Here is a 13,935-nt window from a genome sequence, read left to right on the forward strand (position 1 = left end):
CCTCTAGTCTTCAGGGAAGATTAGGTGGAAAATGTATTCATTAGGGTTGTTGTTTATCAGAGAAGAACAATAAAGCAGGAGATGACAAGTGGTCAAAAGTATGAGCCAGAGTGATCCTGTGCCCTAGAGGAGTTGAGCTAGATCTGGAGGGCATCACCAGTTAAGAAACAGTAAAAAGGGTGATAAGACTAATTCATTGTTGGTCATAAGAGAAAAGATGTTAGAGATGCAAGAAGCATAATCACATAATCTGGTAATATGATATGGGATCATAGTAGAATCAGCATCCAACATTTTATGTCATTCATATTTTTTGCTTTTTTCAGAACCAATGATAGGCATGGTTTTCTTACCTCTGATGAAGAAGGTCGACTTGGATTGAGCGACATATTGACCAGTGTCTCAATAGGATAGTTATCAGGTGGAGTTTTGGATGTTTTATATAACTTTCATTTAAGCAGCATTAAATGTTTAAATAGATTTTTGGTTTAAGATAGCATTCCAGCTATTTCTGGTCTCTGATGTGTTCAAAGAGTAAAAAGAAAAACATAAAAGCTTTCATGTAAATATAAAATATAAGCTTAGAAATGTATACAATCATTCTCATTTAAAAAGACATTATACACTTAGTAGTTCTAAGAAAATGTATACTCTGTATAGACAGCCTCCTCAACTTATGATGGTGTGGAAGTGATACTGTTCTTGAATTTTAGAATTGTTAGACAATTCTTGAGCTAATAATATGTGACTTGATACTTTCTTGGATGCTGGGCATTAACAATATGACATGGCTCTACTGTCAATTACAGGATCACAAAGGTGAGTACTCTTACTAAGCTACAAAATTCAGTAAATTAGTTGTATTAAATGCATTTTATTTTCAGCTTACAATGGACCCCCATGCCAGTCAAGGATAATAAACTGGTAATTACATTATGATGAATTTTTGACAGGGACGTATTTTACTATTTACTAAACAATTCACTTTCATGGGTCAAAAATATACATAATGTATACTCTTACAAGGGGGAAAGCCTGAATTTATATCAATGGTCATTGAATGATGAAAACTGTTTTCTCATATGCATTTCTTTCAGGGCATAGAATAAATATAGGCAATTGTTCTAGCTGAAAATATTAGTCTTTAAATATATCAAGCATTGTTTTTGTATTATTTCCTGTGGTTTTCCTCATAGAATTTATGGCAATTCATAACAATACATGATAAAATTGATATAAATATTATATAAATATGATATATTAAATATAAATATGATAAAAATGAAAAACAGGGCAGTCAAAATATTACTCTAAAAAGAAATTTCCAAAGTTGGCCAATCCTAGATGATACATATACTGACTTAAACAATACTTATACTAACACAATGAAAACTTTTTTATATCTCAAAGCACTGCTTTACACTGACCTCCAAGTAGTAATTTAAGTTATACACAATTCAAAACTCTTCTGACCTTCTACTACTTATCTCAGTTCTGTGAACTACTATTAGATACCACTAATTGTTTTAACAGTATCAAAATTTAAAAAAATTATTTTGTGGGCTATAAAATCCTTTGAATCAATTGAATATAGAGAAAAGAGCCATGAGGCAGTTATCATAGCCATAAGACATGCTCAGAGTATGAGAAAGATGTAGTTTATTGAGGTTTACAAATATATTGTAAAAACAGTTTGACAAAGCAAATTGATTGTAACAGGCAAACATAGGGGACACATAGCTGAAACTACTTATAAGCAATAAAGGCCAGAAATTTTGCTGTTGAGGTCTTCCTGAGCCTTGGATTTTCTTCCAGTTTGGCCTGTGTGTAGGGTAGTTCTAGTTTTGAGGTTTTCACACAGAATGAATTTCCATGACTTGTCTATGTTATCTTTATAATAATAACCCAATGCTTGACTAACTTGAATCTGTTATCAAATCAATTAATAATAAGTTTAAATTACAACTTAGGCATTATTAGAATTTGGAGTTGATCCTAATCAAATAGTTTCACATACTAATTTCTAAAATAATATTTGGGATTCTCAAATTATTTATTTATAATAATTGGCAAATAGACAAAGCAATGCCAACAATTCAAAGAAAAGGAGAATTGATGAACAAAGAAAAGATGACTATAGAGTTCTAATATAATCTCTCATGTACTACAAAATTTCACTTTACAACTTTTCTGCCAAGAATGGACAATCAACCTTACTTGGTATACTAATTTATACTAATTTAGTTTGCCTAAAAGTGAGTTCTTTAAGCTGTGGGTGCAGTGCAGGGGAGGATCACTTGCATAATGTATGCAAGGTCCTTAGGTTTGAGCTCCCAAAACAACCTGCTAAAAACGTAAAATAGAGTAAGTACTGAAAAGTATCCCAAAGCCTCATCTGGTCTTATCAGAAAAAGACTACGGAGATCATTAAAAATGACTTTGAGACTCAGTTGCAGAGCTAAAATGACATTTTAAGTATTTCTGCTATTATTCAGAGCAAATAGGATTTGAGTAATTTTAGTAATTTATTGATTTGATACTAACATATACAAAGAGATACTCAGTGAACTAGAAATCCTAAGTAACCACTAAAATTGGAAGTTTGACACAGGCTATATTTAAATACAGCAGAACCCCACATAAAGCAGTCAAATGGATTGGGAATGAGAAAAGCAGGGTTCTAGTCTTCTATAGCGTACAAGACCATTCATTGTGGTCTATGTGCCTTAAATCTGACAAGAAACTGATTTGGGCTCATTAAGACCCTTTCCAATTTTTAAATTCTTTATTCAGGAAGTAAGAGAAATCAGGATATAATCAACCTTATGCCAGATGATGGGAATATTTCTTGACAGTTCTTTCTGACCAGGATAATTTCAGATTCTACTTCTGTTCTGAGAGTTTTTTGTCCTGCCTAGTTCATGGGTAACCTAATAAAGTTCTAACCTTCCTAAAAGGTAATTTGTGTTAGCTAAATATTAAAGTGCCCAAGGATACCGCAGAGCCTGTATACTATTAGGTTATTTAAGACTTGTAACACTAATTAGGGAATGAAATCTTGACCTGTTGATTTGGGCCTCTGGCAGCACAGTACATCATGGCAGGGAAACAAGACAGAGGAGCTGCTCACCTTATGACAGAAAATGAAAGGGTGAGGAAGAGGCAAGTATCCTAATATCCCCATCAAAGACATGTTTGCCTTCCTTCCACTAGGCCTCACTTCCGAAGAGCCCAGTGTTCCAATAGCACCACTGCCAGGTAATCAAGCTTTGGCATTTAGGCCTTTGGAGTATATTTAGGACAGAACCCATAGCATGAGGTGAATGCTAACATGGTAAGGTAGAAGGAAAAAATGTAACATTTTGGAATAATAATAATATTTAATACCCCATGGGTAACATGCATAGGTGTTGAACTAAAACACAAATCTTATGACCCAACTTATCACTGGCTAAAATTCTTTTAACAAAATTGACTTATGAGTTCCATATTCAATTATGAAAACAATTACTCTATCAATATATAAGCAAAACTATAGGAGAAATGCATTACATGTATATAATAGGATTAAAACTGAGAAACCTAAATTGTAGTTTTTCTAGAAGCAAGTCACTCATTTTGTCCAAACTTCAATTTCTGTAGCCACTATAAAGTAGAATAATGTAAACTCAAAAGTAGAGCGTTCTCATCACTACATGGTGGAATCTACAAGTAATATAAACTCACTGAAAAATTCATTTTGAGACCTCTTGGCTTTTGGTTAAACTACAAAGGCTTGTGAATGTTGAAAGTACTTTATTAATTCAATACTGAACTCAGACCCAACGAACAGAAGTTGAATAAGGTGTGGAAGCTAGGAAAATTTAAACTGTCAGTGTTCTGCTGATAAAACACAAAACAGCAAGATTTCTTGGTTGTGTTTTCTTGCCATAAAGTCTATCTTTAATCATCTAAAATGTAAACACACAGTAAAGCCTTTAAGATATTTTAGAACATAGTGGAAGATTAAAGAACAAGCTTTTATTAGATGTTGATAGTTCATGAGCTACATTTAATGCTTATAGCTTCAGATGCAAATGAACTTAAAGGGGATTCTGTTTTTTCCTCCCTTCCTAAGCCAATATGTACTGCTTATTAGATATACTATAAAAACTAAGTTAACATCTGGTGTTTGAGACAGCAATACACTCTGTGGCTTCCTAACTCAATAGTTTGGTGGGAAAAAACAAAAACAAAAAAACTTCTTGAGACCAAGACAAAATAAACTTTATTCCTTAACATTTACTTAGTAGTGTGTACTGTACCATGTAAGATCTTTGAAATGCCTTCCATCTCTAACATTCCATAGTTCTTAAATATTATGGCAACTAATATAAAGTAGAACATTTTTTAAGTTAAACAAGTTTTATCTTAGAAATTTGCGTTGAGATTTTAGCATGCAATATAGGCAACAAGGCACAAGGTAAAATATTTGTGTTACCTTTCATAGTCGTTCATTCATTTATTTATTTTGGTGGTGCAAGCCTTTAATCACAAGACTTGGAAGGCAGCTGAAGATGGATGGATCTCTGTGAGTTCACGGCCAGCCTGGTCTACATAGTGTTTCAGGTTAGCCAGAGCTACAGAGTGGGACCGTGTCTCAAACAAACCATTAGGTGTATGAATGTGGGTCTGGGCGCATGTGAATGCAGATGTCCCCAGAATCTAGAAGAGGGCGACAGTACCCCTGGAGTTGGAGTACTGACGCTTGTGAGCTGCCCAGTCTGTGCACTGGGAATTTTGAACTCAGGTCCTCTGCAAGAGGTCTCAGGTCCGAGTCCTCTAACCGCTCTCTCTCCAGCCTCACTTTTCATATTCCTTATACCTATTAATTTCATTTCGTTTCAAACTCAAGAACTCCAGGAAGCTTTCTTTCTAACTTCGCCAGTTGAAAGGGCTTGCCGAAGGACACCAGGGCAAGCTGCACAACCACATTCAAACTACACTTTCTTACACATTCACTCTAAGAGTTGGGTGAAAAATCCCAAATTTCCAGTGCACATTTTTGTGAACTGGTATTAACTGGTCAGTAATGCGATTCGTCGGCTGAGATTTTTTTTCCTCACTATTCAAATGAAACAGCACTTAGGACGAAACTCATGTTTATAGATGCTAGGTCTCACCCGGGACATTGGAGCTTGAACTAACTGAAAACGTTGAGTGTTTTCTCCTGAAAACCCCTCCGGGGTTTAGCTACAAGCACGAAGTAAGCGATTACAGAGACGTCAGAAGAGCACCGGGACTGACTCCTGCTGGGCGGCCAGCGCCGCTGGGCGACACGTCCAAGCCCAGACCCCCCGGGTCGCTGGGTCCCGCGGCCGCGGGCGGTTACGGCCCTGCGCCCTCTCGCCCCGGGCCCGTTGGACGGCGGGTCCCCCCGGGACGGGGCCGAGCTGGCGGGGACGCGTCGGCCTGCGACTCGAGGCTGCGCTGCCGTCTCCCCTCACCCCGCCGCCGACTCCAAGCCGCCGCGACCTCTCCCGCGTCGGCACCCCGCGTCCTCCTCACCTCGCCCGAACCAGCCCCTCCAGACGCGGAAGGCGCCGGCCCGGCGTCGGGCCGCACCGCCCCCGTCGCCGCTGCCGCGCCCACCGGCCGCTCCGCCCCTTCTCCTCGGCTCGCGCCCGCGGGGCAGCCAGCGGCCCCCCGGGGACGGGGGCGCGCCTGCGCGGCGCGCGCAGCACCGGAAACTTAGACGAAGTTGGGAGCCCCGCCCCCGCCCCGCCGGCCCGCGACCCGCCGCCCCTCGCTTGCACTGACGAGTCGGCACCGCTGTCCCGAGCGCCATGTCGGGTTCTTCCAGCGTCGCCGCCATGAAGAAGGTGGTTCAGCAGCTCCGGCTGGAGGCCGGGCTCAACCGCGTGAAGGTGAGCGGGCAGGCGTGCGCGGGCGCTGGGCCCGGGTGGGGAAGCGTGGGCGGAACGCGGCGCCTGGCGCTCGGGCCGGGGCTGCGGCGGGCCGCGCGGCGGAGGGGTGAGCCTTCCCTTCCTTCCGCCCACTCTGCGCTGCCCCGGCCGGTCTCGATTTTCGGGCCCCGACTTTCGATTCACACTTCTCACCCCCGATCGTCACCAAACTTAGTCCCAGTGAGCGGCCTTCGAGCACTTCCGAGACTGCGCGGGTAACTGCAGACGACGGCTTATGGGCTAGTTTGTTTGCGGAGCGGCCCGGGAGTCTAGGACAGCCTCGAACAAAGGCGTGTTTCGAACCGCCTGGCACAGTTTGCTCGGATCTGACCTTGCCGGGGTGTCTGTTTACTGGTTCACATGCCCGAGAAACTGATTAGCGCTGGCCTGGGTCGGGCTTACTTTGCCGTCTGTCTGTTAGGATTTCCTTGTCTTGGGCTGTTGACTTTTGGGGAAAGTTCTTCTGTCCGTGTTGACAGACAGCCAGGTTTTCAAACGCTGTTCTGAGGAGTGTTCGCTTATTTTTAAAATCCTAAACAGATTGGCTTCTTTCTTATGCAGTAGGTCGGGTAACGTGTAAAATACTTCCCGTGATTATAAAAAGAAACGAGAGTATAAATCACCCTGTTAGAAGCTGCCAGTTTCCAAGGTGATTTGATTTTATATTCAGCAGGCTAGTCTTTTGTTTCCAACGTGCTTTGTGGAGAGGACTTCTAGTTAGCTTCCCTAAGTAGAAATGTCAGAGACCACGTAACTAACTTCCTTGTGGGAACCTTAGGAGGATAGGGAGACGCCCATCAGTCTTGGTTTGGACTCCATTTCCCTAAACAGATTCTCACCTCATCCAACTGACTTGGCCAGATAGAGCTCTGAAAGTTGAAGCAACCTATTGGTCAGTATCATTCATAAAATGTAACTATCATAAGGTAGGCCAGGAAGAAAAAAATAGTGAGTTGGGGCAGGAAATAAAAAGAAAGGCAGGTGAATGCAGTGATTAATTACAGCAGTGGTACTTGGCTCTAGTGGCCAAAGAAATGAGCTCTCAGACCAGAAGAACTTCCTTTTCCTTGAAACCCCTAGCTGCTCAGTGCCTACTTCCTAGCTTGATCTTGCCTTGTGTATCTTCATTCTTCTGAAGTCTTCCAATTTGGGATCATTTAAACCACCACAAATAAACACATTTTTGGAGTTCTCGTGGCAAAGCACATCTCAGGAATTTCAAAGGAGTTTTCCTAGGTTCCTGAATTAGGTTAGGTGCCATTTCATATCATCCATGCCATGCTTATGTACCTCTTTTGTGTGTGCCATTTTAAACCAGCAGAAACTTAGCGTTGTATTTGTTTAGTTGGTAGTTAAAAGTGCTTTACCAAACTCCCAGGACATTTGGAGGCCTGACTAATAGTTCCACCGTGTCAGCTTCCTGGATGGTGATTGTTACTGTGTTTTGGGTACTAGCAGCTTTTCCATTTTAGTCTCAAGGTTACTGTTTAGAATGTTGGTTTGTTGTTTTTTCCCCCACTGTGGTTATTAAGCTCGACTTGTTACCATTGAAATGCCAGCTAAAATATCAACTCAGAGACACCTTCCTTCCCTGCAGTGACTACCTTGTTATTTAATCACTCTTCTTTACTGCACTCTTAGTCACATAACATTAGCATATCACTGTTCTATGTTATCCTCAGTGCCTGGAAGTATAGTCCATACATAATGGTACTTGAAAAATTTGTGGGAAAAGAATTAATAGGTACTTTATGCTTACTGTGGATGTGAACAAAGCCAGATTGTTTAACACTGAAAACTGATACTTTACTCTCTACTTTTAAGGGGCAAAGCAGGGTATTGCTGTTTGCACAAGATTTAAAAACTGCAGGAACCTCTTTTATTCAGAGACAAATAAACATAGGACTTACTGTCCTGAATTACTATATAAGCCAAACACAGTAGATTCACATTGAGTTTAAACTTACCTCAGGATGATTGATCCTCTGGTCACAATATTGCTGTTATCTGAGGGGCTTTTGATATAGACTATCTATAATGCTATTAACTCTTAAGGATACAACACCAGGCTAACAGACATTTGTTGTTACCCTAGAGATAGCAGAGATTGAGAATAAATAAGGGAATTAGATGGTTTTGGTGCATTTTTAGTCATTCGTGGTCTATATAACCATTGTTTATTGTGTTGGTATTTGTATTCAATCAACTAGTTTGAGATAGGGTTTCAATAAGGAGCCAGACTGGCTTTGAACTCAACTGTTTTAGTTATAAAACCTGGCACTGACAACCTTCCACCCTGTTTCTTACGGCTAAGTGTACCTTAGTTTAACAGCTTTAATTTAAAAAAGGATTGTGTATGCAAGGTGTATGTGGGCATATGTGCCATGGTGCATACGGGGAGGTAGTTAAGAGAACAACCTTATAGAGTTGGTTCTCTCCTTCCACCTTTATGTGGGTTCTGGAGGTAGAACTCTGGCCCATTTGAACTACCATGCTGAGTAGCCTGTCTTTAAAAAAACACTGTACTTGCCTCAAATGTGATTTGGCAGTATTATTATATGTATACAGTGCAAGCCAAATAGGATTTCAGTATTGTTTTTTATATTCCTAGATTTTCTAACCAGAATATATATAATAGTAGGTGCTTAGATGAATGAATGCATGTCTCACTTAAATGCAAGACAGTATGTGGATGGGTATACATTGAAGACTGTTATGAAGTGTTTGGTTGTCTGAGTTCTGTGCTTGTTACCTCAAGTTCATGGGCATTTCCAGTTTGTTTTCAAGACAGTTTCCCTATGTTAATCTTTTTGTTGAACTACTAATACTACATACTATTTTTTTTGTTTTTTGGAGACAGAGTTTCTCTGTAGCTTTGGAGCTTGTCCTGGACTAGTTCTCTAGACCAGGCTGGCCTCAAACTCACAGAGATCCACCTGCCTCTGCCTCCCGAGTGCTGGGATTACAGGTATGTGCCACCACCACCTGGCACGTACTATTTTAATAAAAAAACACAAGCTATTGGGCTAGGGATGTGACTCAGTTGTTAGAGTGTTTGCCTATGAATACAGAAAGTCCAGAGTTGAATACAGAAAGTCCATAGTTGGATCTCAAGAGGCTCAGATGTTCAAGGCTGTTTGCTACATAAAAAGTTTGAGGCCAGCCTGGGCTATATGAGACAAAACAAATCCTATGCTACTCAAATCAAGCTGTTAGGGCTTGTTGAACAGCCTATCATATAAAAACAAGACATGCTGTGCTCCACAGATAAAGGGGATTGTATTTCATTGAATCATTTGATGCCTGCAGTAAGTAGGGAAAAAATGATAAAACCAGTTTCTTTGACTACGTGTTTTAAGTATAAGCCAGTGTAGAACTGTTAGCTGTCAATTATTTTGAAGTGCCATCTATTTTTAGTGTTTTCAGATGTGTAAAGGCCATTAAACCTTACCAACGGGCATTTCTCCACTCTCATTGTTATTTATAGGTTTCCCAGGCAGCTGCAGACTTGAAACAGTTTTGTCTGCAGAATGCTCAACATGACCCTCTGCTGACTGGAGTGTCTTCAAGTACAAATCCCTTCAGACCCCAGAAAGTCTGCTCCTTTTTGTAATCATGTATCTTAAGGTAAGTTTTCTTCATATCACCCCTTTTCCATATAAAAGAAGAACCAGCTAGGTTTCTGGGTTTTTATTTGTAGCACTGACATCTATCCCTATAATTTTGTTTTCCAAATTTCTTGTTTTTGAAGTACAGTGAAAACTTGATTCATAGTCGTAAAGACTAATGGTTTCTATAAAGAGTGCTATGTAATTCTAACAAGGTATGGGAGAGTCATAAAACTCCACTATCACAGGCATGCATTTGTATGTTATCAAATTGAAACTTTAACAAAATTTATAGTCCTTATAGGACCAACTCTGTCGGTCCTCTGGTGGCTCTGGATAAACTGTGTAAGAGAGCCAAGGTGGTTGGGGTACCTGAATAAGCAAACATGGCACAGGCATCTGGAATAAGGAATAGGTTTTACCTTTATTTCCATCTGTTGAGAAGGAAAAAAAAATACCAACAGAAGAGATTTGCACTTGCTGGCAGTGCACTGGATTTGAGGATTAAGACTGAATCACTTGCTCTTTAGTACATCTGTCAAGAGTTTATATTCATGCTCTAGATCAAATACCATGTGTGAAAAAACCTGTTGATCCAAAGATGTGGCCAAACCTGCGTCAGCTAATTTAAAATGTAATTAAAGGATACTGTCATTTGTAATCTTTGGTACATTAGTGAGGAGTATTGAATGGGGAAGCAAACTTGAACTGTGTATTAAAAAGGCCTTGGTGTGTAGTACACACCCTTATACTAACATTCTGACTCAAAGTCCAGGAAGCTGCTTCCTAAAATACCTTGTTACATAGGCTTTGTAGATTTGGGAGTGTTCAGGAAGTGGAAGTACTGTTCCAGTAAATATAATGATAGTTAAGAGTACAAGGTTATTTGAAACATCAAGGCAAAGGGGAATAAAGCTGCTTTTAGGTAACAGGTTCTCCATGAAGAAATAGTGTTAACAGTCTAGCTCATATCTTCATATTTAACAGTGTTAATAGTTTCTGGCTTTTGGCAATATTCACTGGGGGTCTCATGGAGTTTCATATTTTTATGGTTTACTAAAAATTCTTTTTTAGACTCACTTCTTGCATTTTTACAGATTTATTTTCATCTAATAGAAAATGTTAAGTCTGAAGTGCTATTAATAGCCTTTTTGTTTTAAGAGTCCACACTTAAGTGTTTAAATGATTTACATTTATAAATGACTGAGATAAGAACCCAGATTTCAAAATAAAATTAAGGCTGTTAATTCTAGCAGTAAAGGAAAACTTCGGATATTATGATTTGAAGCAATTTAGGTGAGGAAAGGGTATTTAGATGTAGAAACACTGCTTCTTAAAACCATGAGTGAATTTCTAGATTGCCTTCCTAAAGTGCGTATTATAACCCAGAGGGTCTAAGGTCTGAGGCTCTAGGACCTGTAAGCTCTGCTGATGGTCTAGTGAACATTGAAGACGTGGACTGAAAGAAAATCACTGGCGCCTGCACTCAGCCTTTAAAAGTAAAACCAACCTAAATAATTTAGCAACAGAGGACGAAAAAAGGAAATGACCGCTATTGTTAATGTGTTTCCTCTTAAGAGCATTTCTGTGTCAGTAAATATTCACAGGGCTTTCAGCAGCTGAGCTATAACACATTAATTACTTCACTTAGTATCAGTTTCCAAGTTTGAGGCCATGGCCAAGGCTGACATTTTGGTGGCTGGCTGTATACTTTAGAGGTAAAACTACCAAACAATGACATGGAAGTTTTAATAATACTTGATTATTACTGCCCATCTTTGGCCTTCCACTCAGGGCATGGGTGGTTGTGTGAGAGAAAATATGTGTGTGTGTGTGTGTGTGTGCTCAATTTGCTGTTAAGTGAAATTAAATGTTTTCTTCTGTTTTTTCCTAGAGGTTTTGTACTTCTTCAGTGTTTGTTATGAAGTACTCAAATTTTTAATTTTTCTTTTACACCTTGTCAATTGTTATTTATTTTTATATTTATTAAGTATACAGAAGAGGGCGCCAGATCTCATTGCAGATGGTTGTGAGCCACCATGTGGTTGCTGGGAATTGAACTCAGGACCTCTGGAAGAGCAGTCGGTGCTCTTAACCATTGAGCCATCTCTCCAGCCCACCTTGTCAATTTTTAAATACAGGTTTTACTTTTACTACTTTCTGTAGTAACTTATTGTGAAGTTGTTATGCCTGTTTTTTCTTTCTCCTGTATACATAAACTTAACTGTATTTTATAATATCAAGATAATGCTGTTTTTAAGTGTATAACTGTTGCTTTAATTTTTGATATCTGTGTTTATCCTGTATGGATTGTCCAGTCATTTAAGCTGCTAATCAGTATTCTGCCACAGCATACATAGATTGTTTATTCATTCTTCCAGTGGGCTGCATTAAGGTTGTTGATGCTGCTGCCAGCAATATGTTCAGTAGTATCCTTGCATGTTTTCTGTGTGTAGGTGAATAAAAGTGACTTCATCGTAAATCATTTTTTCAAAGGATCTTTGGATTTTCCTTATTGAATGTTTTTATGTTTACCTTTTTATTATGAAAAAGTATATTTCAGTAGTAATTTTAGTGATGTCATCTATAACTCATAAAACGGGTTGATAAGTACTTTACCAGTTGTAAAAACTAGGGGAAAGTTGGATTTTAGAGCCTTTTGTAGATTGTATCTTCAGAAGTAAACAAATAAACAGGCTTAGGCTCAATTTAATTAGAAAACCCTTTCTAAACTGATATTCAAGTGAGCTGCCTAGAAATACAGGGGTTGACTCTAACCCAAATTTCTAAAGGTCTTATCATAAAAAACCTGGGGTAAATGCTGAAAGGTCAGAGAGATAAGGGAATAAGCCACAGACACCTCTGACCTCTAGGACTCCTCAGCCTGAAAAAGCCTTGGTCTATAGGCCTCTAGCTGAATGAGCTTCAGCCAAAAAGGCTTTAGTTCCTGCCTCCTCAAGCCTTACATACCTTTCTTCGCTCTCCCATATAATTTCCTGTCTCAACTTTCCTAGTGCTGGGATTAAAGGCGTGTGACCCCCAAGTATTGGGATTAAAGGTGTGTGCCACCACTGCCTGGCTGTTTCTCTCCTAGACTGAGACAATCTCATGTAGTCCAGGGTGGCTTTGATCTCAGATCCAGATGGTTCTCTGCCTCCCGAGTGCCATAATTAAAGGTGTTGGCCACCACTGCCTGGCTTCTATGTTTAATCTAGTGGCTTTTCTGTTCTCTGATCTTCTGGCAAATTTTATTAGGGTATACAATGTATTACCACAGTTGCCTTATGGTGGGTGTATACCAGCAAACCCACAGTAAGCTGAAAATACATCACCCTCTCACCTATCAAATGAGGGGTTAGTAGTTGACCAGTCTTGGTCCAGGAGTGGACTAGGGAATGTTGCCTCACTGCTGCTACTGCACAGCATCTCAGAAGAACAGCATTACCACATATGCCCAGGTAGCCCTTTATGTACACCATTGTGAGGTTGAAAAGGATCATCTATATGTTATTACTCAGAAAAATAGGCAGAGCATAAACCACTTTCAAAAATAAAAAACAATTGTCCTTGCATAAAGATTAGTTATTAGTTATAAAGTATCAATAACTTTTCTTTAACATTTTTATCTTTTTTTTCTCCCATCAGGTTTCTCAAACCACTTTTCATGAACCAGTGGATATTCAAGAGAACTAAATTTGAAGTCTGTACAAAAGCTTTTCTATAACGCGTGCCATAATATACAATCTTCTACTCGTCAGATCTTAACATCTACCTCTCTGAATTTTCATGGATTTCTGTTTCACAAGGTTTAACTATTTTATATACACTGGCTGTAGCATACAATAAAAACAGCATACAAATTTCTGGCCTTGTTACTGTTAATGAAATGCGCTGTATATTAATCTTTTCAATACCAGCTCTTAACTTATAAAACAATTGCAAATTTTTGTTCAAAGAGTGGGAGACTTCCAGTTTCTTTCAGTTAGTTATAGGAATTACTTTAAATATTCCAAACATGGGTGGAGAGATGGCCCGGTGGGAAAGAGTACTTGTTATGTGATTATGACCTGAGTTCAGTCCCCGCCACCTATACAAAAAGCTGAGCATGGCTGTGCATGCTTAGAACCCTAGCACATGGAGGAGAGGGTTGCTGGCTACCAGCATGAGTTAAAATGGTGAGCTCTAGCTTTAATGAAACTCTATTTAATAAATGAGGCAGAAAGAGATGACAGGCACTTGACATTGTCCTCTGGGCTCACACAGACAACAAATGATTCCAAACAAAACAAAACACTTGGTAGTGTATTTAGCAGTTAGACCAGTTTGGAAATAAGAGTCCTCTTAGAAGAATCAAGAACTTGAGCTGGATCATGGTGTAACAT

The 13,935-nt window shown here is 39.5% G+C and overlaps 2 protein-coding genes across 3 annotated transcripts in view; one reads left to right on the forward strand and one right to left on the reverse strand.

The window, feature by feature from the left end:
• Spata1 (spermatogenesis associated 1) overlaps positions 1–5,895 on the reverse strand; it is a 40,575-nt gene extending 34,680 nt beyond the window's left edge. The window contains exons 1-2 of one of the 2 annotated variants that reach the window (XM_036189938.1): positions 5,163–5,521; positions 354–518 (exon numbers count right to left, since the gene is read on the reverse strand). In XM_036189938.1, coding sequence (XP_036045831.1) covers positions 354–389 — 36 coding nt within the window. In that variant the 5' untranslated portion in view covers positions 390–518; positions 5,163–5,521. Of the gene's footprint in view, positions 1–353; positions 519–5,162; positions 5,522–5,547 lie in introns of those variants that run through there. The other variant, XM_036189939.1, reaches the window with a different exon arrangement.
• Gng5 (G protein subunit gamma 5) lies at positions 5,673–13,417 on the forward strand. Its single transcript, XM_036189941.1, has 3 exons — positions 5,673–5,906; positions 9,433–9,572; positions 13,199–13,417. Exons 1-2 carry the CDS (start codon positions 5,826–5,828, stop codon positions 9,556–9,558), a joined length of 207 nt encoding a protein of 68 aa, XP_036045834.1. The 5' UTR covers positions 5,673–5,825; the 3' UTR covers positions 9,559–9,572; positions 13,199–13,417.
• The last annotated feature ends 518 nt before the right edge of the window (positions 13,418–13,935 follow it).

The sequence above is a fragment of the Onychomys torridus genome, chromosome 6 (genome assembly GCF_903995425.1).
Source record: "Onychomys torridus chromosome 6, mOncTor1.1, whole genome shotgun sequence".
NCBI lineage: Eukaryota > Metazoa > Chordata > Mammalia > Rodentia > Cricetidae > Onychomys > Onychomys torridus.